We start from the raw sequence: 27198 nt of genomic DNA, 5'->3' as shown, positions 1-27198 counted from the left end.
TCAAATGTTGTCAGTTAACCTATTAGAAGCTTCCAAAGCCATGTCATCATCATCTGGGTTTTCCCACATTGTTTAAAGACAGTAATCTTTGTGTATGTAAACTTCGAAAGAAAGTAATAAGAATCTCTCTAAAATAGTCTCTCTGATTATTGCAGCATTTGGGACAGTGGGAAAAAATGCTTGTGTGTTTTTTATCTATCTATCTATCTATCTATCTATCTATCTATCTATCTATCTATCTATCTATCTATCTATCTATCTATCTATCTATCTATCTTTACACTGTCAATCCTCATGAAAACATTCATCTTAGTGATAAAAAGAGAGAAATGATGGGAAAATAAAGGGAACACTGTTCCAAATACTCGTGAATTTAATTCTGAAACTTAGGTATTCATGAAACTCAGATAACATTAAGCTCTAGGAGGATTTTAATGATAGTTTTTCCCATAGACTGTACCAAAGCCATATTAATGTCTTCAAGGTCATATTGATAACACTGTAGGCATATATACTTATTACACTGTATAATATTTTGGTAAAAGACAATAGACAACAAACAGTGTATCTAAAATCTGTTCTTTTAGTCCTCATGAAAACATTCATTCAACTGTATGTCTGACTTGCTCTGTTCATGTATGATGGACTGTTGTGAAATGCTTTATTATCTATATTGTCAATTTGGTCATCCATCCCTCCCTCCTCTGCATTCCTCCATTTTTCCATTATCCTCAGTGGCAGTAGAAGCCCACCATGTTGGTGGTTGTTGGTGTTTACTGCTTGACAGCAGTGAGTCCCATTGTCTTTTGTCAGGAAGTAAAGAAGGGCATTGAGCCATGCATTGAAGGATGCCAAAGGCCTTGTGATCTTATAGCACATGGAGACCATAGTCATGGTGCGACAGGGTACTTTTTTTGTTACTTTCAACAGTAGGAAGATGGTTCTAGTAACATGAAAAGGAAAGAAACACAGAGCAAAGAGGAGGGTGATGGTTATAATGGTCTTGATAGATTTACGTCTGCGATTGGCATATGGGGAGTGGGCGCCAAGAAAAATGGAAATTCCTTCATCTCTTCCTACTGCCCTTATAAGACCATTACTTCCTCTTCTTCCCTTTCCAACTATTACAGGGCTTTTCCTCTCTCTTTTCTCCACTACTTCATATCCTTCCTCTTTTGGACCTCTGTGTGATGAGGGTCGGAATTGCAGAGTCCTAAATATGGTTAGAACAACATGAGAGTAACACCAAGCAATAATGGAAAAAGGCACAAAAAAACCCAGCAAATGGAGTATGATGCCATAAGGTACATAATCAGGAAACTCCTTATCTATGGCATCATCCCAACAGTTCTGGTACTCCTCAATGACTAAGCCCAAGTCACCAGAGCTGGTATTACCATTTATCAGTGATGTCTTATGATTTGTGTTGTCAGAACTGCTTGCATTACTGCCAAGCCCTGCCAATCTTGTCACATGACCAGTCTGAGCAAATCGGAAGATAGGGCAAGTCAAAGCAAAAACAACAACCCAAACAAGGACACAGGTGCATTTGACAGCCTTCTTGGTCTCTAGTGTGATGATTTTCATTGGGTGGCAGATACCAAGGTACCTGTGGATAGAGATGCAAGTGAGGAAAAAAATGGAGCAGTACAGGTTAAAGTAGAAGAGAAAACGGACCAAGCGGCACATGAAGTCCCCAAAGACCCAGCGGTCACGCATGATGTAACTAGCCACAAGGAAAGGCAGCGACAGGCCATACATGAAGTCTGTAGAGGCCAGGTTGACCATGTAGATCAGAGAGGTATTCCAGCGCTTGGTCTGGCGGAAGGAGCGATACAGGACAACAGTGTTAAGGATGATGCTGAAGATGAATGTGAAAGAGTAACAGATGGGTAGGAAGATGTATTTGTAGGACTCATCTATGTTGCAAGACAAAGATGGAGGTTTGGTGGAGGTAGAGGAAGAGGGTGATGAGCCATTAAAGTTGGGAGGAAGTCCACCTCTGGATGACATTGTGATAAACAAGTGACTTTCATGTGCGGGAAAAGTTGAACAAGGCTGTGACTTGTGTTTTGGTGATTCTGTCAGTCTTCTTTATCATCCTTGTCCTCTGTACTATTTAACATAATTTTTGTATAATCCTGTATAATAGATTTCCAGATGATTTCAGATCCATGACGTGTTTACCTAGAGACAAAGACACAAATTAGTTATTATTTAGGATCTCACTTCATCTGATGAACTTACAGTTAGGTGACATGTGATCATTCTGGTATGTCATCTCATAAACACTAACATGTTAACACTATGAAAATTTTAGCATGCTAAATGCACCAATCAAGTACAGCGTAGTCTGCTTGGAAAACATGCTACATTTGTTTTCTTGGCTCATATTGAGGGGGACAAATGGAAAGAGCTAGTCAGGTAGTAATTCTCTGGCTGTTGACTAAGGCCTTTGTACAATGTGTTTGACCTCGTGTTATATGCTACTGATTCTTGGTGCTTGTTTGCCTCCCTGTGTACAAGGGTATGCTGCTGATTCAGTCTATTCTCACCCCATTAACTCAGCAATAAGTAACCACATTTGCCCTAGGTGTCTCTATGCATCCATCCGTACATCAATCTTCACTTACTATCCTCAATGCTGTCTTTACAAGTGCAAAAGATAATCTGTTATATCAACCAAAAAAGGGCTAGTATCATCATCAACATTTTCCAGTTAAGCAGGATTCACCCAGACAACACTCAAGTTCTCATTTGAAAGGCTTACTATCAGCTGTTCCCTACATATTAGAATCCAACACACTGGTGGGTGCAACTGTGTTTGTTAAGTGGGCCATTCATACTAGCAATTCATTATAAGTAAATAAGGGTAGAATTTCAACCACTAACATGTTAACATTAAAATACAAATACAATGGCAAGAAAGACTAAGTAAACCTTGTGGAATTATTCAAAATTACATGTACATTTAATACCATTATTTAATACCACTGTCCCAGTCAGACAAACTGTTTACAAATCGAGACTAGTGCTAAGATGAGTCCAAAGGCACAATACAAAATGCTCAAACATTATCCAATTAGTGAAGTCAAGGCAGCATCATGATGTGGCTGATTCTGGGTCTGCTGTGGATTAACCTTAGAGAGAATATCCCAAAAATATGTCTCAGTTGAAGTGAATGGTCCAAATTTCCTCATTAACATTGCAGAGCGCTTGTACAGCTATAAGACTCCTTTGAGGTTATTGCTTCCAAAGGAAGTCTAATGCAGTAAAAGGTTAAGAGAGATATAAAACTTCTTTTTGGCATTACCTCAAACAGGTAATGTTAATTTGACAAAAATGAATGTGGAATGAGCGCTGTGATGGACTGGTGAGCTGACCATTGTATACCCATGCCTTTCACCCAAAGAGAGCTGAAAGAGGCTGCAGCAGAGCCCTGTGACCCTGGTTAACGAATAAGCTGGTATAGATAAGGGATGGATAGATGGATGAATGAATGAATAATGTGCCAGTCCTGATATTCACTGTAACGGACTTTGAAACTGAAGTAATCTTTCAAGGGTCTGGTAAGGAATTTCTATGATACAGAATTTAATAAAAGTCTATGCAGTTTTTCCACATTTTAGCCTATTAACTACTCACAAAATGAAACATTTAACAAATGCTACTACATATCAAACAATGTTGCTTTATAAATGTGACTCAACTTCACCAATGTATCTATCTATCTATCTATCTATCTAGTAATAAGTAAACACCTATACATGGCTGGATAGATCAGTGGTTAAGGCAGGGAGATCAAAGGATCGGGGGTTCGAATCCCTTAACGCTATTAGCCTACCTCATTACAAATGAGTGATAGAAATACAGGAGTTATACCGGCTCGGACATCGTCCAGGTCAACAAGGTCTGTGTCAGGTGCTAGGGAACCAGGGCAACCTGATGAGAAATGGGCTACTGAAACACGACACTCATGGACAAGGACTGAGAATAGAGAACTGTTGGAATGCTACTACATGAGTAACCCCAGCGATAGGGGTTACATGATGAGGATGTGGGACCTATGGAAACTTCGAAGCCCACCATCTAGACTAGGGCCAAAACAACTAGTAGCTCAGTGTTCCAACATCCGCAAACGGCAACTGCTATCACAACTGGAGACTGAAGAGATACAACACAAATGCTATGGCAAGGGGGAGCCAGGATGCAAGGTCACATCAAACAATACCATCGCCAAACGCCACCCGAGACTGGGTACCAAGCCCCAATAACAAGCCCCCACACGTTCAACACAAGAGCAGCTGACCTGAGCTCAAATGACCCAGCTATTAATGGATGGGGCTCACCCAGAGTGGCTAACTGAAGGCAGGGCAGTCCTGATCCTGAAGGACCCCTAAAAGGGAGCAGTCCCATCCACATACCGCCCCTCTGCACAACATGGAAGCTCCTGTCAGGCATCATAGCAGCTGGGATGAGTAAGCACATGGCTAAATACATGAGCGGAGCACAGAAAGGAATGGGTAAGGACACCAGCGGAGCAAAACATCAACTACTGCTACCCAAGCTCCTCTCCTGTGGAACCAGCTCCCAGCCTGGGTTCAGGAGGCAGACACTCTCTGTACTTTTAAGGCTAGACTTAAAACCTTCCTCTTTGACAAAGCATATAGTTAAGGGCTGGCTTCAGGCAACCCTGAACCATCCCTTAGTTATGCTGCTATAGGCCTTGACTGCCCGAGGACCATCAGTGCACTGAGCTCCCCTACGCTAACCCCCCCCCTCCCTTCCCTTCCCCTCCCCTCTCTTCCTCTCCTCCCACCTCATGTATATTCCACCATTGAATGTAACTAACCTTGTGCTCTCTCTCTCCCCTAGTTTGTGCTCTCTCCCTCTCTCCCTCTCTCTCTGTTCTCTCTGTACCTTCTGCAGGTGTCCCTGGTCCTGGAGCTGTATATCGCTGATGTGCAGTTACTGGCCCCACCAACCTGCAGTGTCTATTTGTTGTTTATTGTTGCTGTTCTTTTCTCTCTTCTCTATCCACTCACCCCAACCGGTCGAGGCAGATGGCCGCCCAAACTGAGCCCGGTTCTGCTGGAGGTTTTTTCTTCCGTTAAAGGGAGTTTTTCCTCTCCACTGTCAGTGGAGTTTTTGTAAAGTGCCTTGAGATGATTTGTATTGTGATTTGGCGCTATACAAATAAAATTGAATTGAATTGAATTACTGCTAGATAAAGTAGTCACTAGATTGTAAGACCAGACGGACCAACCTGTACACCGCCTGGATTGACTACAAGAAAGCCTATGACTCAGTGCCTAACACATGGATCCTGGAATGTCTGGAGCTATGCAACATCAATAGGACTCTAAGAATCTTCATAAGGAACTCAATGGGACTGGAAAACAACCCTAGTGGCCAACCTCAAGCTGATTGCACAAGTTTCCATCAAGTGCGGCATCTACAAAGGAGATGTTCTGTCCCCGCTGCTGTTCTGCATAGGCCTGAACCCCTAACCCCCCCTAGCCAGGTCATCACTAAGATTGGCTTTGGATACCGACTATGAAATGGAGCAACCATCAGCCACCTTCTGGCTAATAGGCTAATATATATACATGTATATATATATATATATATAGCTTTTATATAAAGCTTTTTCACAGACAAAATTGGCTGGGAAACAGTGTTTTACATATGCATGACATTTACGATAATATGATTCTTCACAAATTCATCTGTAAACAAGATACTGAATTGCATGTATTATACGCCACTTATTGACTGCACACTTGATGTTCATTGTAATCGGCTACACAACTCAAAATTCAAGATCTTGGTAATAAATTTTTAAGTAGTAATAATTGGAAATTGGCTTTCTGAAATCGTAGAAAAACTACACTAAATCATATAGACTTAAAATGTTAGTTAATTTGTTGTCCCCAGAGGGGAAATTCATTTTCACAGATTCTGTTCATGCGAACAACATTACACATACATACATTAATACACATAGTGCAAAGGATAAGACCACCCCAACAGTCTTTACTAGTGGCTTTACTAGGAAGAGATAGTTGATGGTATGAGGGTATTTTTAAAACGCTTTCTATTACATCTAAGAGTTCTCTATCTACATCCAGATGGCAGTGGGATGAAGTAGCGGTACAGTGGATGAGTGTGATCCTGTGTTATATGTGTGATGTGGGTTATGGCCTTTAAATTTAACCGTGTGAGGTGAGGAGTTGGAAGGCCTGTAACCTTTGAGGCAGTATTGGTTATTTTTGTGCCAACCGTTTTGCAAACCATACTGGAAAACACATCCAAACATTCTGAAATCTTTAGCATGCATTTGATATGTATCATACTTTCTTTGATTTAATTATGAAGTTTACAAATATAAAGTTCAACATAGAGGTTAACATTTGTTTGGAGGTATAGCTCATCAAACATTAAATGCTGCTTAAAAAACCAAAATATTCAAACCAAAATCTAAAATCTCACTCTTAAAATGAAGACCTCATAAATTCAAGTCATTCTGACCTTAGGATCTACTATTTGTAGATCAAGTACAGACACCATGATTTAATACAGTTAATCTCACAAATCATTGTTTTGTTAAAAACCCTATCACTAGGGGTACACATTTTTCTCTATGGACTGAATGGAGGCCACATGAAAAAAAAGGATGTTTTCCAGGAGCAGCTAATAGCTTCTGAGAAACCTCAGCCTACACAAACATTGACCTGAAGTATTACCTGTCTCTGAATTTATATTCAGTCTTATCAAGAAATATTCCAGGGCACAATTTTGGTTAGTCCCAAAACAAATTTCTAAACTGTTGTTTAAAAATGAGCCCTTTTAATGCTTTGGCAAACACTCAGGACCAAAAATAACTACTGTGACGCTTTTAGAACAGCATCAAGACTACAGTTTTTGTGTGAAGTGACCAGCATGGAACTCATAAATACCTGCAACACTGCAATCTGGTGTTAGACAAAGACCTTACCTTGGCCAGCAAGGACTTTTGCTCCATATGGTTTTATCTGTTGCCCATCAGAATAATCACAAGAAAAAAAGAACTCCTTCAGTTGCAGTGAAACTTTATGTGAACAGCTTCAAAAATACTCCTTTTCTGGTTATTTAAAAAAACAGTATTTATAATAAGTGATCAGTAGCAGTTTTTTTTATCACTGCACTTGACATTTGACAGCTTTACCTTTTTATGCTGCTTCTCCGAACAGTCTAAACAGTTTCTATGGTAATTCAGTCCCTCCCTCTAACCCATCAATGTGTGTCATCTAATTCTTCTTCCCTGCTTCAACCTTATGTGTATGTGTGTTTGTGTGTGAGACTGTCTCTTCTCATGTGTTCATCTGAGCTGGATGTTTTGCTATAGAAGTTGATCATCTTAAGAACAGACAGATGAATAGATTCCACCCACACATTTACATATATGTACCTTTGAAGAAATTATATTCAATTCATTTACACTAACTGAGTATTTATAAACACCTGTTAAATTATGGGGCACAATCACCATGTGCTTGCTCATAAGGGATTTGTTGGGTTTGTTTTTTTTTTTTTTATAAAGTCCCTTGAGATGATTGTATTGTGATTTGGCACCACAGAAATTTAATTGAAATTGAATAGAGTCCCCAGATGCTCAAGTTTCATCCTGAAGCTGTTGAGCATGAAGGTTTACTGAAAAACAGTAAGTGGTCCTATAACAGCTACCGTATAGATCTTATGTCTATATATACAGTTTGGATTATATATGTGTTGAGTTTTATACACCCTTTATCACTTTTGTGTCCTTGGCTAAGATAATTGCAATATCAGTGACCAAGAGTGACAATTTGCTATAACTCAGGTAACGAAAGATGTCACCAAAATCTTTCAAGTGTAATCAAATAGCTTTATTGATTGGATATTTGGATTAAAGTAAGAATTCACAGCACCAAACAAAAGATTTGCCTTTATGAAAAGCAGAAATTTTGGCCAACAAATCATGAGCAATGAAACAAACTGTTGGGTAGACAGATCCTCAACTGACACATGCACGCACAAACACACACCCATGCAATGCATACAATTATAAATGCCTGACTTACAGGCAGGTTACGATTTATTTATTCACTTACCAATACAGAGCACATCCATTTGCTCACTGTAAAGACATTTCTCACCTTCTCTGAAACTGACTAGACTTTATTGAATTAAAGGCACAATCTGTAATCAAATGTAAACAAAATGATCAGTCCATCACCATATTTAAAAAATATATTGTAATGTACAACCAATCTCAAGTTCAATTAGTTTATTTCAGTACAGATTAGTCTAGATTGTTCTTTTTCTGTTGTTCATAAATTCATTCTTCGTAAATAAAACAAGGAGTTTAACCAGTTTTTATATTTATAATAACTAATCTAGTTTTACTTGATGCTAGTCTGATTAAATAATCCTGTTAATTCTCATCAAGCTAACTTTGTTCTTTTAATGAAAATTTAATTAGACAGACTGAAGATTAAAATATTTTAATTTAGGTATTTTAAAAAAAGCACTAACTTAATCCAAAATATGTAACAAGACATGCATGAATACAAAAAAAATACATATTCTGAAAAGAATGTAAGTACACTTCATAATTCGTACTACATACAACATAGAAAGCAAAGACATTGTTCTGTTGGCAGAATTGGCATAATTTTAACAGGAGTTAAGTGCCATTTTAAGCCATTATAAAAGATGGTAAACACAACATATATAATTGTGGAACTGTAGAGCAAAATTTGCCCAATTAGGGGATTTTCAGGTAAACAGTTGGACAACTTAAATAACTGAACTGACAACTGAAATAACCAGGCAGAGTAATAACTGGTGGTAAAATATCAATAGCATTTCATTTAGACTGTAGTTACAATGGTGACAAATTTTAGTTGTGAACTGGTAATTAATTTACATTTTTGTATATTTCTGTATTTAAATAAACATTTGTTAGCAAATGTAATTTAGTAAAAATACCCTGTGGAGCTTCCTTGTAAAGACATATACAGAATGTGTTTTCTACTGTTTCTATAGCATAATATTGCATGTATGTATTATTACTAATTAAAACATTGCTCCATAGAGCTAATTATAATCAAAACTCCATTAGGGTACATGGAATGCTGATATAGGAAGTGAGTTAAACTTTTCATAACTAACAAATTGCAGAAGATTCAGATGCTTTAGAAAATGTGGGGTTGCCACAAATGAGATTAGTACCACTGTATCATTCTATTCCCAGAACAGGCCCATGATTAAATCAGTGGTTTGGTCACCTTCATCCTTTGTGTCTCTCTTAACATATACCTATACCGATACCTGTATTTGTTTTTCTGAAATCTTGAGAAAGTGAAAAAAAATCTCTCTCTATATATATAATGCTTTCCTTGAAGGCCATTAACTACTGCCTGGATTTTGTGTCAGCTTAGTCTCCCTCACCCTCACCATGCCCCTGACGTGCAGCTTTCTGGCGGTTTGGTCACACGCAAGTTTAAATTCATGTCTGGTGGACACTCTTTTAACGAGACAATTTTTTTTAGAAATACATAACAAAGCCAACAACATTAACATTACTTTGCAACTGACTGTCCATGTCCTTTCGGGGTGTGTGACTTCACAGTGATTAGCTGGTCAGTCTGAAATGTCTAAGGAGGCCTCTGAAAGACACCATGTGATTCACAACAATGTGCACAGAGTGTAACACTTGTTCAAATGTTTATGTGACTGCTCAAATAAAGGTACTTCAGCTGGACGTGCTGAATAGTTTACATTGATGTCAGATCCTGGACCTCTAGTAGCATTGCATCTTGTTCTGTCCTCAGCTGGTCTCGCATCTGCAGGCGACCCACTAGCTCTGAGCTCAGATCTGACGTGGACAGATCACAATATAGCTTTAGGTAAATGTTAGCGCTTTTTAAATTAAGGTAAAACAAATATTTTTTACACCAGGACTTCAGTTATTGGGTAATTATAACAGTGTGATTACTGTGTATAGTTCAGTACCTTGTATGGCCTTCCTGAGAGATGTACAAAGAGCATTTAGATCCTTAATACTGAAACCCTGTAAATCACTCTTATCCAAATGTTTCTGCTGGACTACAGGATTGTTGTGTGTTGCAGTCTGGGAAGAAGAAAGAACAGGCCAGTGACGAACTGTATTTTGGAGTAGAAGATAAACAAAGGGCTGCATCACTGCAATGTGATAACATATTTACCTCCACCTTGTAACATTAGCCTCACCAGTGTTTTGTTGTCTGTTCTCAGTTTGTCTCGTAGATTCCTTAGAGTGTTTCTGAAGCCTCGGGATTTTGGTTTCTCTGGCTTGGCAGCAGGCTGAGGATTATTTTGAACCTGAACACACTCTCTCTTCAACAGCATTGAAAGGGAGAAGAGGAGGATATGACTGATGATATCCCTTACATGCTTCCTTTTTAACTTGCTCTTGCAGTCATCCATTTTCACCATAGATTAAGCTCATCTAAACAATTGTGCTATATTGTCAGGAATTTGTGTGAGGGGTAGTTACCCAAGTATTGGATTGTTCTTTCGTGTTGATCTCTCCTTCCCTCTCCTCTTCCTCACTTTCACTGTTGTTGATGAAGCAAAGCTGAAGATTCATCTGTGTTTGCAGGCTGGTTGATACATAACAGTCAAACAGACGTCACGTAGGTCATGTAGTGATATGTCCAACTGATTAATCTATACGAGTATGGAAGTTTTCTCAACTCCAAAAGAGCGTGGTGACAATGGAATGTGCAATCCATGGGGGTTGCTGATTCACTGCCATATTTGAATAAAGAGCTCAAAAACCCATTTCAATATGACATGCAATTGAGTCTTGCTTCTGTTTAAAATTTTAATAATTCAAAGTGCATTGTCACTTTACATGTTAAATTGCCAATTGCAAAATGCATTTTCAAACGAAATGATCAAGTTGCACACTTACCTGCTAATTGTAAAAATGTATTGCAAATTAAAAAGGTCAAAAACTCATGGCAATATGACAGGCAACTGATTTAGTTTTCATTTAAAATTTTAACTGATTAGTGAATTGTCTATTGAATGGCCATTTTGTACGATGGCAAACACGCTGCAACAGCCAAAACACATTCCAGAGAGAAACGCTGCAACGGAAGCGTGCCAGGCCTGTAGGCAGACCCCAAACTGAAGGATGCTATGAACAAAGTTTGGCTAACTTTTAGAGAGGCGACATAAAAAAGGTACGTTTTCTTTTTATGTTTATAAACACTTGGCTGTCACGTTTGGCAATATTATAAAAATACAGTATTGTAAAAGATGACGGCCAAATGTTTAAAAAGTAATAAATGGAAAACGTACCTTCAGATATCCCACCCTGCAAAAATACCCCTACAGCCCTCGCAGACTTCTGTTGCAGTGTTTCTCTTTGGCATGTATTTTGGCTGTTGCGGCATTTCTCTTTTGCGTGATGCATTTTAAGTGAATGCATCATAAATGCATCACGCAAAAGTTTCAATGTTCAGCCCTTGTGTATTCCAAACAGCCAAAAAAGTTTAATATTTAACCCGTTTTGATAAATTACCAAAATCTACAAATTGTTAAGCAGCTTACTGCTTGTAAAAATATATGGTGTGTGGTGTAGTAGCCCACTCGGCTACACAATGGGGTAACAGTAGTGATGAAATAACATTAACTTTGCCATTTTAACTGCAATTGATTATGCTGTTATAATCAACACAAGACATGTAGCAGTATTTACCTAAAACTGTGTGTTATAGCTTATGTTTAAATAAACAGCTGCTATAATAGGACAGAGATCATGTCAGAGTACTGGACATGTCAGAGTCTATATAGTATGTGTACCGGGAAGTGAGTGCCAGAATGTGACTGGTGCAGGCATCTTCTCCATCCTCACAGGCCTCTGCTGTACTCTCTCTCTCCTCTCTCCAGCTCACTGAAGCCCTGCCTTGCTCCAGAAAAACACCACTCTGGAAAACCAAACCAGACATGTTACACAACCATGTGGGGAAATTTTATTTAGCTATGGAGTGCTGTTTGGTTGTGCAATTTATTTGACTGACTTTACAAGACATATTTACAAGACTGAGGCTAGTGTAGCTTTATGAAAAGGTGACAGTGGGTCACTGATAAACTGGGTCATGATATGGGTTGAACACCTGTCACTGTATCATTTTGGAGAAGCTTTAATGGTAATGCCATTAAAGGAACATCTGCCTCCAAATGATGCATTAAGTAGTCAATGCATTTGTTACCTCAAGGCTAGATTACTGTAACTCATTACTATCTGGATGTCCCAGTATCTCCATAAGAAGCCTCCAGTTAATCCAGAATGCTGCAGTCAAAGTCCTGACTGGAACTAGCAAAAGAGATCATATTTCTCCTATATTAGCTTCTCTTCATTGGCTTCCTGTAAAATCCAGAATAGAATTGAAAATCCTTCTTCTCACATACAAATTCCTTCATGATCAAGCTCCTTCATACCTTAAAGACCTCATAGTACCATATTATCCCAATAGAGCACTTCGCTCTCAGAGTGCAGGTCTACTTGTGGTTCCCAGAGTTTCCAAACGCAGAATGGGAGGCAGAGCGTTTAGCTATCAAGCTCCTCTCCTGTGGAACCAGCTCCCAGTCTGAGTTCAGGAAGAAGACACCATCACTACTTTTAAGGCTAGACTTAAAACCTTCCTTTTTGACAAAACTTATAGTTAGGGCTGTGTCAGGTGACCCTGAACCATCCCTAGCTATGCTGCTATAGGCCTAAACTGCCTGACAAAAGTAATAATAAATACAAATTTACTGAAACTTAACTAATGAAAATCAGACATTGCTTTTGAATTGTGGTTCAACAGCAGAATTTACAAACAAGAAACTGAAACTGGCCTGGACCAAAATGATGGTACCCTTAACTTAATATTTTGTTGCACAACCTCACTGCAATCAAGCAATTTCTGTAACTCTCAATGAGACTTCTGCACCTGATGACAGGTATTTTGGCCCACTCCTCGGGAGCAAACTGCTCCAGCTGTCTCAGGTTTGAAGGGCGCCATCTCCAGCTCTTTCCACAGATGTTCATGTTTTTTTAGCTGTATGTTTTGGGTCATTGTACTGTTGGAGGACCCATGACCTGCGACTGAGGTCAAGCTTTCTGACACTGGGCAGCACATTTCGCTCCAGAATGCCCTGATAGTCTTAAGATTTCATTGTAGCCTGCACAGATTCAACACACCCCAGAACATAATTGAGCCTCCACTATGTTTCACTGTAGGTACAGTGTTCTTTCCATTGTATGCTTCATCTTAGTACCTGTGAACATAGAGCTGATGTGACTTGCCAAAAAGCTCCAGTTTTGTCCCATCTGTCCAAAGGACATTCCCCCAGGTTTGTGGCTTGTCAATATGCAGTTTGGCAAATTCTAGTCTTGCTTTTTTATGATTTGCTTTCAACATTGGAGGCCTCCTCAGCCATCTTCCATTAAGTCCACTTTGGCTCAAACAGTGATGGATGGTACGATCTGACGCTGGATGTACATTGACCGTGGAGTTCACCTCTAATTCGTATTATCTGTCTTTTCAATTTGTCATCAGTTTTCCTCTTGCGGCCACGTTCGGGGAGGTTGGCTACAGTCCCGTGGACCTTAAACATAATATGTGCACTGTAGTACAAACACCAAGCTGCATGGAGATGTGCTTGTCTATAATTTTCTTTTTAATCTCCTGAGACAACTCTCTCCTTAGCTTTCTCTGGTCCATGTTCAGTGTGGTACACACCATGATACCAAACAGCACAGTACCTACTCTTCAGCCTTTAAATAGGCAGACTGACTGATTACAAGTTTGAAGACACCTGTGACACTTTACATTACAGAACTTTAGTTTAACATGTGAGTATTGTTAAATTATTCTCAATATTTTCTAGGGGTACCATCATTTTTGTCCAGTCCAGTTTTATTAGTTTTTTTTTAAGTGTAAGTAGGTTGTCAATTATACATTACAATGCTATTACAGACAAGGACACTGATTTTGCCATCAAGCTTTGCTTTGTCTTTTACAGTGAAACTACCACAACCTGGCTTTATTAATCAAGCCATGTACAGCTTAAAGTTAATTGCAGATGTATCACCCACCTATAAGTGAGGTGTGCCGCTGATTTTGAGGACACATTAACTCACTCATCTCTGTTTCTATAACTGAACACTCAAAGTTTCCTTTAATTCAGGGTCACCAGATTGACGTTTTTACTAAACCTGGTTTTTGTATTAAAACTACACTGAGGGTATTTTCTTCTGTACACGCTCTATTACGGAGACAATACAACTCCCAGTCTTCCCAGTCTGGGACTAAACATACTTAGCTCTCCTAAATTAAATCCTCTGACCTTTGCCTTCTTCTCTTCTTCTTGCTTCTCCAGCTCAGCAATGTGCAAGCTCAATCCCTCCCAATGCATGATGGGAAGGCCCAGATTGTCTTCACCGTAGCCTTCCTGCCAGACTAGCGCTGCACCCTCTGAATCTTCATCCTCTTCTTCCTCTTCATTGTCAGCATCACCATTACTCCTGTCGTCTTCTGCCTCGTTACTGTCCTTCTCCTCCCGCTGCTGCCTCTGTCTCTCTTTTTCTCCCTCCATCTCTGTAGAAATGAAAGCAGTAGATTATACGTTTGAATTTAGTTTTCTAAAGTGTGTTGTGTAAAATGGTAAGACTGTAATGAGAGTTGTAATTAAAAGAAAACAAGATATTTCCTGGCTGCTGGAAATCAGACTACATGGGTATTTCATTGAATGAATCAATTTTCCATTGGGCCATTACAAGATGCTGTTAATGCATGCCCTTTTTTTTTTTGTTGTTTCAGGGTGTGATGTGGTGATGTATGGCCTATTCATTGCCAAATAAAAAGAAAAAAAGAAAGAAAAAAAAGTGCCATTAATGTGTGTGTAGGTTTTTCCTAAATATATAAAGTTGTATACTGCATATGTTACATACCAGCACATCATTTAAATCAGTCTGAAACTAAGTCTATTTAAATAGACCACATGTCAGTGACAAATTCTTTTTACTTTAGTGATTGCTATGTTAACCACAATATAATTGTTAATAATTCATCATGAAAGGGTCTATTTTGATTACATCATAAGTTTCAGGTGACTTTTGAAGCTAGTTGTAACACTGCGTGTTGGAGCTATTTGTGTTTTATTGGACAGATGCAGGGGCATTTAAGTCGGCTGACCAATGTGTAAATAAACCATCACAAAACCATATCTCTTGGTATAAACATTCACTTATTTTTGACCTGTGTAAATTTAAGTTTGACGGTCCTCAGTGGCCATTTGATTAAGCTACTTGTTGATAACTTGGTTAAGGACAAATGGTCACTACACTGCGGAAGGCCACTTTCAAATGGCAGATTTCACATAGTGCTCTTGTCTTGTCACTGTTCAGTTTAAAGTGTTTCCACTTAGCTGAGGTCTGCCATTTTTCCTTCCTTCCTTCCAGAACAATAGCCTACTTACAGCATTCACGTGACTTTTGAAGGTAGTTATGTCACAGCGGTAGGACAGTTTCAAATGGCATATTTGGCACACTGCTTGTGTCTTGTCACTGTTCAGCTTTTCCACAGAGTTGAGATCTTTGCCATTTTATCTTCCCTTTAGTGGCATAAAATTGTGACTTTTATTGCTGTGAGTGAGAGGGATGTCAGTCATCCTAGCAGTTTTTGTGATTGTGTTATCTCTGAAGTCGTTTCCTGTTCATGTTACTAAAATTTTGGAAGAAGTACTCAGATCCTCTACATAAGAAAAAGTAAAAATATTATGTAGGTAAAAGTTCTGCATTCAAAATGTTAGTTAATACAGAAGTATCACTACTGGGGTGCAAGTATAAATTACGCAATTACTGATCTTTTTACTGAGTGACTTTTAAATTAAAATTTAGCTTGAGGTTGTTTTAGACAAAGTAGATAACTGTTGTAAGTAGCAGCAGACCTGAGACAATGGAAATATGATGAAGATGAATTGCAGCACAGGTTTTCCATCTTGAGAATTGTATCTTGCATTGTGTTTGCTATTGTGGTTTTTGTAAGAACTGTTTGTACTTCATGCCATTCAGCCACACGGTTAGTGACGTGACGCCTAGATTTTTACTTCCATTGCCAACCGATTTTCTATTTTTGAAGAAAAACGGCTTAATATTGTTTAAAAAGGTTGATTTCACATCATTCTCATGATTCCTGTTCATAATTGTATGAAAAACACTAAATTGGCAGAATATTGTAGGACTAAAGTGGTAAAATGTCATTTGGTAAAACTTTCCTCACTTATAGTTAATGAAGACAACTGCTGATAAAATGATAAAACATTAAAAATCATTCAGTTTTCTCTTTGGCATATTTTTTAAAGACTCAAGATAAGCCTGTAAAAGTATTTGCATGATAGACCTTTTAAAAACATTATTAGTATGTAACGAACATTATTCCGCAAAGATCTATTTCCTTAAATGTCATTTGGCAAAACAAAGATAAAAGGCCATTTTGAGCTATAATTTCATGGGTTTAGTTAAGTGACGTGATGACATCACTCAGAAGATCCAATGAAGTTGGAGGTAAGTTTAAAATTTTCTCTTCAATTTAAGTTAATTTCACCTTTTTCACCTTTTCCAAGTGTCACAGATTTGGGTGTCATTTGGTCAAACTTCAAAAAAGTGCTTATAAAATTGTCCATCGGTTTGACAAGGGCATTGACAGACTTGTACTTGGAACAGCCTCTTTCCCCGGACTGGGTGAAGTCTCAGTCAGTGCATTTTCAAGGGTTGGTGTGGAAGAATGCTCAGACAGCCGGTGCTAATCTGGAGCAATTTCTAGGTAAGGATCTGTTGTCACCTGTTCTTCGAAGTTGTCACATGAATTTGCAGCTAGTAACTAGTCTACATGTCTTTTCCCGATGAGGTGACCATCCGCAAATTCGACAGTGTAAGAAACTGGCCTAGCTTGGGCAATCACAAGTGCTGGTAACGATGTGACGCCCTTTCCGTAGTTACGAGCTAGCACTTTGTCTCCAGGTCTGAAACAACAATGTTTTGCTTTTAGACGTCGTTCCCTCTGAATGCTTTGTTCTGCTTGAACAATCTGTTTTGTTTTATGAGGTTTCACCGAATCCAGATGAGTGTGGAGTCTTTTGATTGAGTTGAGACATTGATTGAGTGATCCTTTACCCTGTGTCGACTTATGCTTCATTGTCTGGACAAACCGCTCAGCAAGACGGTTTGTGGACAGGTGATAAGGTGCTGATCGAATGTGTTGAATTCCGTTGGCCTTCATGAAAGCGTCAAACTCCTCTGAGACCAGCTGAGAGCCATTGTCAATGACAAGTTGCTGTGGGAGGCCAAAACGACCAAAAACTGAACGAAGGGCTTCCACTGTTTTCACAGATGGGCTGCTTGTCATTACCTCAAAATCTGGCCATTTGCTGTGGGTAGCAAGAAGAACTAAAAACATATGGTCTTCCAATGGCTATGCAAAATAAACATGGACTCTCACCCATGGTTCCTCAGGCCATTGTCAGGGATATAATGGGGCTGGTTGAGTGGTATTTCTCAGTTTTTGACATGAAATGCACGATTTTGCTTTCTCCTCAATCCACACCTAGCCACCAAAGGTAGCTACAGGCAATTTTCCTTCATCCAAACTACTCCACAGAGTCCAGAATGAAGCTCTTCCAGTACTCGTAGTCTCAATGGTGGTGGAATATTGACCCTCGAGCCCCACAGTAGACAACCAGATTCAACTATTTGTTCTCTCCTCCTGCTCACATAAGGCCTTAGGAGGGGTGACATTTCTCCCACTTCCCCTTTGAACACGGGATCTAAAACCTTGGACATCACTGGGACAGTAATACTGATGGGCAGATAGAAGAAGAGCCCAGCGCTGCATTCTTGCAGCTGCAAGTGAAGGAATGCCCGTACGTGGACCAAAAATGGATGTGAGAGGTCTATGATCTGTTAGGAGTGTAAATCGCCTTCCAAACAAGAATTGATTAAATTTCTTCACTCCAAACACAATAGCAAGTGTCTCACGCTCAATTTGGGCATAGTTGCAGTCTGCTTTGCTCAAAGTTCATGATGTGCCTGTTTTCACCTCAATAAAAGATTCCTTACATTGTTTAGTCCACTCCCACTTTTTGGATTTATTCAGTAGGTCATGCAGCGGTTTCAGCCTGTTAGATAGATTCGGTACAAATTATGCATAAGTCAGCAGCCCCAAAAAAGACTGGAGCTGACTCACATTTTGTGGAGCTGGTGCATCCATGATCGCCTTTACCTTGGAGGGTGCCTAATGAACCCCCGAGTCATCAATCATGTGGCTCAAATACTCAATAGCAGGGCAGAAAAACTCACACTTGTCCTCTCGGACTTACAGTCCAAAACGCTGCAGGTTACAGGTTCCAGGTTACTCAAATGTTCTTGCTCATCCTTTCCAGTAATCAGCAAATCATTGAGGTAACACTGCACCCCGGTTAGCCCACTGAGAATACGGTCCACAGCTCTTTGGACCAGTGCTGGCGCCGAGGTAATCCCAAATGGAAGTCTCTGATATTGATATATTCCTTCATGTGTCGCGATGGTAAGGAGATCTTGAGAGCATGGGTCCACCTGCATCTGTAAGTATTCCTGTCACAAATCTATTTTACTGAACCGTTGGCCCCCAGCAAGACCAGAGAAGAGATCCTCTATACGTTGCAGGGGATATTGCTCTGGTGTCCAGATTTAAAGTCACCTTAAAATCTCTGCATAACCGAAGGGACCCATCCTTCTTTAGGACCGGCACGGATGGTGTAGCCCAGTAGCTCATGTTTACTGGTCGCAGAACTCCAGCCTTTACTAGTCTCACCAGCTCAGCTTCAATCTTGGGTTTAAGTGTGTATGCAATGGGTCTGGCTTTCAAACACTTTGGCTTTCAAACACTTTGGATGACTGCCTGGCTTCACCGTCAATTTCACTACAACATCCTGCATACTTCCTAGTCCATCACTGAACACATCCGAGTACTTGCTTAGTATTTCTTGGAGTTTTGAGTTTCCACTAACCAGATGAACCTCATGCCAATTCAGCTTAATCCTTTCCAGCCAAGTCCTTCCTAGCAAGGTTGGGTGATATCCCTCAATGACATACAGTGGTAGTTTCCTTTTTTGTATGCTGAGTTCAACTGCCACCTCGATTACCCCTTTAACAGGAACTACCTCACCTGCGTAGGTCTTCAGTGTGATGTTGGATGGCTGAGGGGTATGAGGGGTATGCTATGCGGTAGCATTTCTTTGAGTGTCGTCTCTGACCACCAATGAAACCGCAGCTCCTGTGTCCACCTGCATATGTGCTGGTTTTCCATCCAGAAGAGGAGTCACCCAGTACCCTCGTTCATCTCCTGAAACAGATAAAACACATAAAGCATCCTTGTCCTCTGTTTCTGAATCACTCTGTGTTTGCTGGGTGGTTTCTATTCGATTCACATGCTTTTGTTTGAATTTCTGATGATGTTTCTTTTTTGTTTGTTTGTATGTTTTTGCAGGCATGCTCAATGTGACCTTTCTTGCCACAATTTCTACAGTTCATGTCCTTGCACCAACAATCTTCAGGCTGATGCCCCACTTTTGTGCATAGATAACATGTCTTTTCTGAGTTTGAGTTCTTCCTTGCGTCTGAATAAACCTTGTGCATTTGGGCAGATGCACTTAGTTGTGCCTCTTTTGTGGCCATTTCCATCGACGTGCTGATCTCTATGGCCTTCTGTAATGTTAAGTTACTTTGTTAGTATTTGCTTTTGTGTAGTCTCACTTCAGAGACCACAGACAAGCCTGTCACGTATGGTGTCACTTGGAAAATCTCACAATGTTCAGATAATCATTTCAATTCTGCCACAAACTGAAAAATAGATTCGCCATCTTGCTGATTTCTTTTGTAGAAGTGGAATCTCTCAGTGATAAGTGGTTTAACTAGTGGTTCTTTGAGTAAACTCATTATTTCCTGATAGGATTTGTCACCTGGTTTGCCTGGCTATGTTAAACTCTGAAGCAGATTACAAGTCTTCACCCCCATTACACTTAGAAAAGTTGGCACTAAGGCTTCGTCTTTGATTTTGTTTGCCAGCACAAAGTAGTCAAAACGTTCAGTATAAGCACTCCACTGTTCTATTGATTTATCTAATGATCCAATACTGCCAATTAATACAGCCATTTTGTTTTACTCACTCCTCTCTTTATGTTTCTCTGTACATCAGCTCTTGCGATCCGCGTTCAGTTGTCTGCTTCTTTTCTGTCTATTTCCTACGGTGGCCGACAAGGGCAAACGCGCTGCAAAACAGAAACGCTGCAAAACAAAAACGCTGCAAAACAGAAACGCTGCAAAAGAGAAACGCTGCAAAACAGAAACGCTGCAAAAGAGAAACGCTGCAAAACAGAAACGCTGCAAAAGAGAAACGCTGCAAAACAAAAACGCTGCAAAAGAGAAACGCTGCAAAACAAAAACGCTGCAAAACAGAAACGCTGCAAAACAAAAACGCTGCAAAACAGAAACGCTGCAAAACAGAAACGCTGCGAAACAGAAACGCTGCGAAACAGAAACGCTGCAAAACAAAAACGCTGCAAAAGAGAAACGCTGCAAAACAAAAACGCTGCAAAACAGAAACGCTGCAAAAGAGAGAACACAACGGAAGTGCGCCAGGCCGATAGGGGGACCCCGAACTGAGGGGTGCAATGAACAAAGAACTTTTACAGAGGCGAGAGAGACACATGTAGTGACATAAGTCACGTCTCATTTTGGAGGCTGCGTAATGACGCAGGTTATAGTGTTGAATTGCAAAAGAATTGAAGGAGCGACCTCTGACCTCGCTAAGTAGGGATGGGAATATCGACTCTCTGGAATCGATACTTCCATACTTTGGAGTCGATACTTTCTTAAGTATCGCTCGATACCACTCCTAATAAAAAACGTGCAATTAGTTTTCACTTCTGAGAGTTTTGGATGTGTGAAAACCAGCCCAAGCGTATTTTAAATGGTCTTCCGTATCACATGATTATGGCAGCCAATCAGATGTCAGAGCTTTCCAGAGCCAGTCATGCACTGCAGAAGGAAGTATTACTCTCTCCACTCTGCAGCGTGGAGGGACCTCCTCCGTCTCAGTGCTGACAGGCACGGCAGCATGAAGAGAGATAGAAAAAGAAGCATTGTGTGGTGCTATTTTTCACTCACTACGAGGGGAAATGCTATTTATTTATTATCATTTTATTATTAGCATTTAAACAAGTATTTATGTTCATGAGCATTATTCATGTTGCCATTGCAATAAAGATATTAATCAACACTGTGCAATAATGATTTTCCTTTAAGGTGCAGAAGGTATCGGTATCGTCAATACTGACCCTGTAGTTACTTGGTATCGGATCGATACCAAATTCTGTGGTATCGCCCATCAGTAACGCTAACTCCCCTCACCGAACAGCTCTCTCTCACCCTCCCTCTCTTCCCTCCACACACACTTCTTCCCTCCTCCCTGACCCATCTCCCTCTAGCTCACCCTACCGACTCCCCAAAGAACACCCTGAACAAGACAACAACCTATAGTCATTACAGCGCCCCCCCCCCCCCGCCACGTCTCCCGACGTTGTATGACATTTTGATCAAGTAAACAAATGTAACAGAACATTGTTAGCACATATTAGCACATGAGAACAATCATCAGAGGTCGCTCCTTCAATTCTTTTGCAATTCAACACTATAACCTGCGTCATTACGCAGCCTCCAAAATGAGACGTAACTATGTCACTACATGTGTCTCTCTCGCCTCTGTAAAAGTTCTTTGTTCATTGCACCCCTCAGTTCGGGGTCCCCCTATCGGCCTGGCGCACTTCCGTTGTGTTCTCTCTTTTGCAGCGTTTCTGTTTTGCAGCGTTTCTCTCTTGCAGCGTTTCTCTTTTGCAGCGTTTCTCTTTTGCAGCGTTTCTGTTTTGCAGCGTTTTTGTTTTGCAGCGTTTCTCTTTTGCAGCGTTTTTGTTTTGCAGCGTTTCTGTTTTGCAGCGTTTCTGTTTTGCAGCGTTTTTGTTTTGCAGCGTTTCTGTTTTGCAGCGTTTCTGTTTTGCAGCGTTTTTGTTTTGCAGCGTTTCTCTTTTGCAGCGTTTTTGTTTTGCAGCGTTTCTCTTTTGCAGCGTTTTTGTTTTGCAGCGTTTCTGTTTTGCAGCGTTTCTCTTTTGCAGCGTTTCTGTTTTGCAGCGTTTCTCTTTTGCAGCGTTTCTGTTTTGCAGCGTTTCTCTTTTGCAGCGTTTTTGTTTTGCAGCGCGTTTGCCCTTCTCGGCCACCGTAATTTCCTTCCAGCGAGGACTACTCGTTCTGTTCCAACCGTTGCAGCTCTCTCGTGGGGGATAGCGTGTTCGATACGAGGAATCCGCGCCGCGAACATTTATATTTTCAAACACTGACTATCTCTATGAAAACAACAATTTTGCATGGTAAGGAATGTCCTCGTCGCCAGTTACGTTAAGAAATACACGTGAGACAAGAGTGAGTAGTCAACTATATTTTGGAGGAACATATTGTACTTTTTTTTAATAACTTTAGCTACTAGTTAATTTTGGAATCAGATATATAATACAAAATATTGTATATTCATAAAACGTTCTCTTCCACAGGAAATTTACAAGCTATTCATCTTGCTAACAAATTCTATGCATTTATCATAGTTAACATTAGCTCCACCTTTACCAGCTGTAACATTAAACTGATGAGCACAACAACAGAATCCATCCATCCATTTTCTATACCCGCTTTTCCTGAATCAGGGTCACGGGGATCTGCTGGAGCCTATCCCAGCTCTCTCTCGGGTGGAAGGCAGGGGTACACCATTCCATCGCAGGGCCACATAGAGACACACTCACACTCATTCCTACGGGCAATTTAGAGTCACCAATCAACCTAACATGCATGTTTTTGGTCTGTGGGAGGAAACCGGAGTACCCGGAGTAAAACCATGCAAGCACAGGGAGAACATGCAAACTAACAGAATCCAATAATATAAAATACATGAATATGAAATGTGCTAGGGCTGTGCAATGAATCGAATTTTGATTTTGATTATGGGTGTCAACGATCACAAAAACTATGTAATCTAGAAAAAACAATGATTCCGTTTTTTCAAGTTATTTTGGCCTGCATTCTTAATGATGCGCATGTGCACTTTTGCCCCTCTGGAAGCCCGAACTCTCTCAACTTATACTGTCGGCAAAACAAGTCCCGTATCTGGTGGCATTTACAAATCAGCGTGAGTGAAGATGGTGGAAAGAGTGCAACCACAGAAGTCTTTGGTCAACAAAAGAGGTAGAAGCAATTCCGTTGTTTGGAAACAGTTTGGATTCAAAGAAGCGGACATGGATCAAAAACATATATGCATGATTTGCTATGCGGTGGTGTTGGCACTGCTATTCTGCTTTTGGAAATTCTGGGAACCACAAGTAGACCTGCACTCTGAAAGCGAAGTGCTCTATTGGGATAATACGGTACTATGAGGTCTTTAAGGTATGAAGGAGCTTGATCATGAAGGGATTAGTATGTGAGGAGAAGGAAATACAATAACTTCTGTTTTCTCTGAATTTAAAAGTAGAAAGTTTCTGGTCATCCAGGCCTTTATGTCAGTTAGACACGGTTGAAGTGTGGTTAACTGGTTTGTGTTAACAGGTTTGATAGATAGATAATAAGCGGGTATAGATGATGGATGGATGGATGTTTTAAGGAGAATTCATTGTTTTGTTAAATAAATGCAACATATGTCCAAAGTCAATGAGTAATCGTGGAAAATAATTGTGATTTCAATAATGATCAAAATAATCAGGATTATGATTTTTTCCATAATCGAGCAGCCATAAGATGTGCCATTAAGTACTTATAACTTTGGTACTTCAAGTAAGTACATTTTTAAAAAATGCACTTTTACTTGTACAGTGTAAGAGGGATTATGACACTATGGTACTTACACTTTAAATTACTAAAGCAACTTGGTACTTCTTCCACCACTGCTGCTAGGTAGCCTGTGAATTTCTTACCAGGGGTCAATCGGGTTTTATGATTATACTGTAGTTTTTTTAATCTGATTCTGAAAAATAACTAGCAACTAAAGTTCTTAAATGCAGCAAAGTAAAAGTACAAAATTTGTCTTTTAGGTGTAGTGAAGACAAAGTATTAAGTAGCAGAAAATAGAAATAAGTTATTTTTTTTACATTTTTGAGTTTATGGGTCAGCCCCTTTAACGTTACAGGCGTTACGTCACTTTTAAAGTTGGAAGAAAGAAACTGGACATATAGATCGCGGAATCCAGCGCAAACGTTAGACATATCCAAGACATCACAACGAACTGCCATTACCCATAAAAAGCTCACTTACTGCTTCTCCCATACAAACACAGATCTACTGCTCCTGTTCTCAGAAAAGTAGTTGAGAGTTTTGCCACATAGCTTAGCTCCCTCCTCGGCTCCTCCTAGTGATCTTCCTTTTTCCTTTACTTTCCATCAAGGGTCCACTCCCGTTGCCTTCTTAGTCAACAAGCCAAAAAAGGTGAAAACACAGCCAAAAGGAGTCATTCGGCTCTGATTAAACGACCGGTTAAATTAAACTGCAGCTCTATGTTTCTGGCTGTTATCATCCCAGATATCCACTTATTGTTGGCCCGAGCGTAAGAACAAAAGATTCCGCTGTCCGGAATTTAACGCACACGTTTTTGTACTTGTGAATGAACATTCAGTTCCAGGACTTCCTGTTTCTGCCGTCAAAATAATTGTCTAAATTGCAGTAACTGTTTAGTGACACAAATAATGAACGATGGTCAGCGAATACGTTATAATACATTGTAATTATCATCTCATAACAGTTTTGAGGTAGATGTATTGATGGAGATGAATTGCAGTATAGGTTTTCCGTCTTAGGATTCAGTATTTGGCCAGTTCGGCATTGGCAATTTGTTGTACTTTTATTAACTCTTAATGTTGTATTTAAAGATGTGAAAACAGTAATAAATATGTATGTAAATGTAAAAAAAAGTATATCCAAAGCTGCACTTTACACAACACTCTTTCATTACATTTCAGTGGAAAAAAAATTCCGTTATATTTGTGTGATTTCCGGTGTTTCAGTTGCAGGGTACTTTCCAGTTATTTTCAGTCTGCCAGACGTCGAGGGTCCACGAGAGGGCGCACGACATGTTAAACGTCATGGTGGCCCAGTTTTTCTTAATGCCTGTACACCGTCAATGGTTTTTCTCCTTATACTGATGGTTGGTCGGAATTAAACTGTAATAATAATAATTATAAAATAGACATTTGTAACATCTGAAACTGCTGTTGAAACCAAAATTTGTTTTCTGCCTCAGCATTGCTTTATTTAATTAATTTCATTAAATGGTCTTACATAAAAACGCCGTTTCAGTAGCATATTATTAGTTGTAATTATTTTTGGCAAGGAGAACTGGGTTTTATAGCTGCCTCAACTGTTGGAAAAGTATTGTCACACAAGCTGCAGCTACTGTGTTCTGTATTAATGTTAGTTTATTGGATGGATAAATAAGAATTTTGAAGAGTTATTTTGTCTTTGGGAATATAGGATAAGACCATTAATTGTAGGCACAAGTAGACTTTTTGCAAAGGGCTATCACAACCATTATTATCGGTATTTTGGATGAACACTCTGAAGTAAAAGCTTTGTTTAGCACATTAAATTGAGCATGTGTGACAATTAAAAGCTGTGATCATTAAGCAAATGTGTTATCAACTAAATAATTTTTCCATATGAGAGATTTATTTTGACATCGCATATGTCTGTTGTTCCAAATGGGGCTTTGGTCTTTGAGGCCACCAGGTCACCTGAACATTTGTGTGCAGTCCGGTGAGTGGGGCAGGCACAGTAGGGTTCTTCCTCCTTTTAGTTAACAGCATAGGATGAGTTAGTTGCTGGGTTATTCCCAAGCCCTCCAAGAGACTGCTACATTCTAGATGTTGTGGGGCAGTCGTGGCTGACATGTCTCTGAAACATCACATGGAGATTGGGGACAGTACCTTTGGAGTGGCAGACTGAGGAGGTGGTCCCTCTTTTTAAGAAGAGGGATATTGGTCTCCACCAGAGCTGCCCTTTGTCACTGATTCTGTTCGTTATTTTTAAGGACAGAATTTCTAGGCGCAGCGTGGGTGCAGAAGGAGTCCGGTTTGGTGACCACAGAATCTTGTCTCTGCTTTTTGCAGATGATGTGGTTCTGTACCAGGACCTCCAGCTTGCACTGGGGCAGTTCACAGCCGAGTGTGAAGCAGCTGGGATGAAGACCAGCTCCTCCAAGTCTGGTTCTCAGCCGGAAAATGATGGATTTCCCCCTCTGGGTTTGTGGAGAGTCATTGCCTCAAGTGCAGGAGTTTAAGTATCTTGGGTTAGGGTAAGTAGGTAGGTTTTCAGCTCCTGTCGCAGTGACCTCAGTCCTTCTAGCACCCTGGTCACGGATCCATCTGGAGCAGTGTTGTATGGGATAAAGGTGCAACATGAGTCTCCAAACATAGTACAAACTCCTCCTTTGTCTGCAAGTAGCATGTTTGTTTTTCCATGACATTTATTCAATTCAATTCAATTCAATTCAATTCAATTTTATTTGTATAGCGCCAAATCACAATACAAATCATCTCAAGGCACTTTACAAAAACTAAAACTAAAAACCCAACAATTCCCTTATGAGCAAGCACTTGGCGACAGTGGAGAGGAAAAACTCCCTTTAACGGAAGAAAAAACCTCCAGCAGAACCGGGCTCAGTTTGGGCGGCCATCTGCCTCGACCGGTTGGGGTGAGTGGATAGAGCAGAGAAAAAAGAACAGCAACAATAAACAACAGATAGACACTGCAGGTTGGTGGGACCAGTAACTCACCTGCAGTAACTGCACATCAGCGATATACAGCTCCAGGACCAGGGACACCTGCAGAAGGTACAGAGAGAACAGAGAGAGAGGGAGAGAGCACAAACTAGGGGAGAGAGAGAGCACAAGGTTAGTAACATTCAATGGTGGAATATACATGAGGTGGGAGGAGAGGAAGAGAGGGGAGGGGAAGGGAAAGGGGGGGGGGGGGGGGTTAGGGTAGGGGAGCACAGTGCACCGATGGTCCTTGGACAG

At 40.1% G+C, this 27198-nt stretch overlaps 2 protein-coding genes across 4 annotated transcripts; both read right to left on the bottom strand.

Annotated features, from left to right (window-relative positions):
- Window positions 1–468: 468 nt before the first annotated feature.
- LOC113124684 (P2Y purinoceptor 3-like) lies at window positions 469–2111 on the bottom strand. Its single transcript, XM_026297741.2, has one exon. The coding sequence runs from the start codon at window positions 2011–2013 to the stop codon at window positions 607–609; it is 1407 nt and encodes a 468-aa protein (XP_026153526.1). The 5' UTR covers window positions 2014–2111; the 3' UTR covers window positions 469–606.
- A 5790-nt stretch (window positions 2112–7901) lies between these two features.
- On the bottom strand, window positions 7902–24797 carry LOC113125246 (schwannomin-interacting protein 1). Of its 3 annotated transcripts, none has more exons than XM_026298589.1 (8): window positions 24443–24797; window positions 16668–19442; window positions 14410–14660; window positions 11878–12002; window positions 10562–10667; window positions 10276–10401; window positions 10039–10156; window positions 7902–9901 (listed from the first exon to the last, which is right to left on the bottom strand). In XM_026298589.1, the coding sequence occupies exons 2-8, from the start codon at window positions 16744–16746 to the stop codon at window positions 9801–9803; spliced, it is 906 nt and encodes a 301-aa protein (XP_026154374.1). In that variant the 5' UTR covers window positions 16747–19442; window positions 24443–24797; the 3' UTR covers window positions 7902–9800. The 3 variants fall into 3 exon arrangements, with proteins under 3 accessions (XP_026154374.1, XP_026154375.1, XP_026154376.1); XM_026298590.1 differs by having other exon boundaries at window positions 10562–10622; XM_026298591.1 differs by lacking the exon at window positions 16668–19442.
- Window positions 24798–27198: the final 2401 nt, after the last annotated feature.

This window comes from Mastacembelus armatus, chromosome 18 (genome assembly GCF_900324485.2).
Source record: "Mastacembelus armatus chromosome 18, fMasArm1.2, whole genome shotgun sequence".
Lineage (NCBI taxonomy): Eukaryota > Metazoa > Chordata > Actinopteri > Synbranchiformes > Mastacembelidae > Mastacembelus > Mastacembelus armatus.
This window is presented reverse-complemented; position numbering and strand designations above follow the sequence as displayed.

What these genes read in the sequence shown, in the direction of transcription:
- LOC113125246 (XM_026298589.1), bottom strand. Translation starts at nt 16,746, where the DNA reads ATGGACAATTTTATAAGCACTTTTTTGAAGTTTGACCAAATGACACCC. An exon ending in GAACAGACAACAAAACACTG is followed by an intron (nt 10,157 to 10,275) that starts GTGAGGCTAATG and finishes TCTTCTTCCCAG; the next exon opens with ACTGCAACACACAACAATCC. An exon ending in TCTCAGGAAGGCCATACAAG is followed by an intron (nt 9,902 to 10,038) that starts GTACTGAACTAT and finishes TGTCCACGTCAG; the next exon opens with ATCTGAGCTCAGAGCTAGTG.
- LOC113124684 (XM_026297741.2), bottom strand. Translation starts at nt 2,013, where the DNA reads ATGTCATCCAGAGGTGGACTTCCTCCCAACTTTAATGGCTCATCACCC.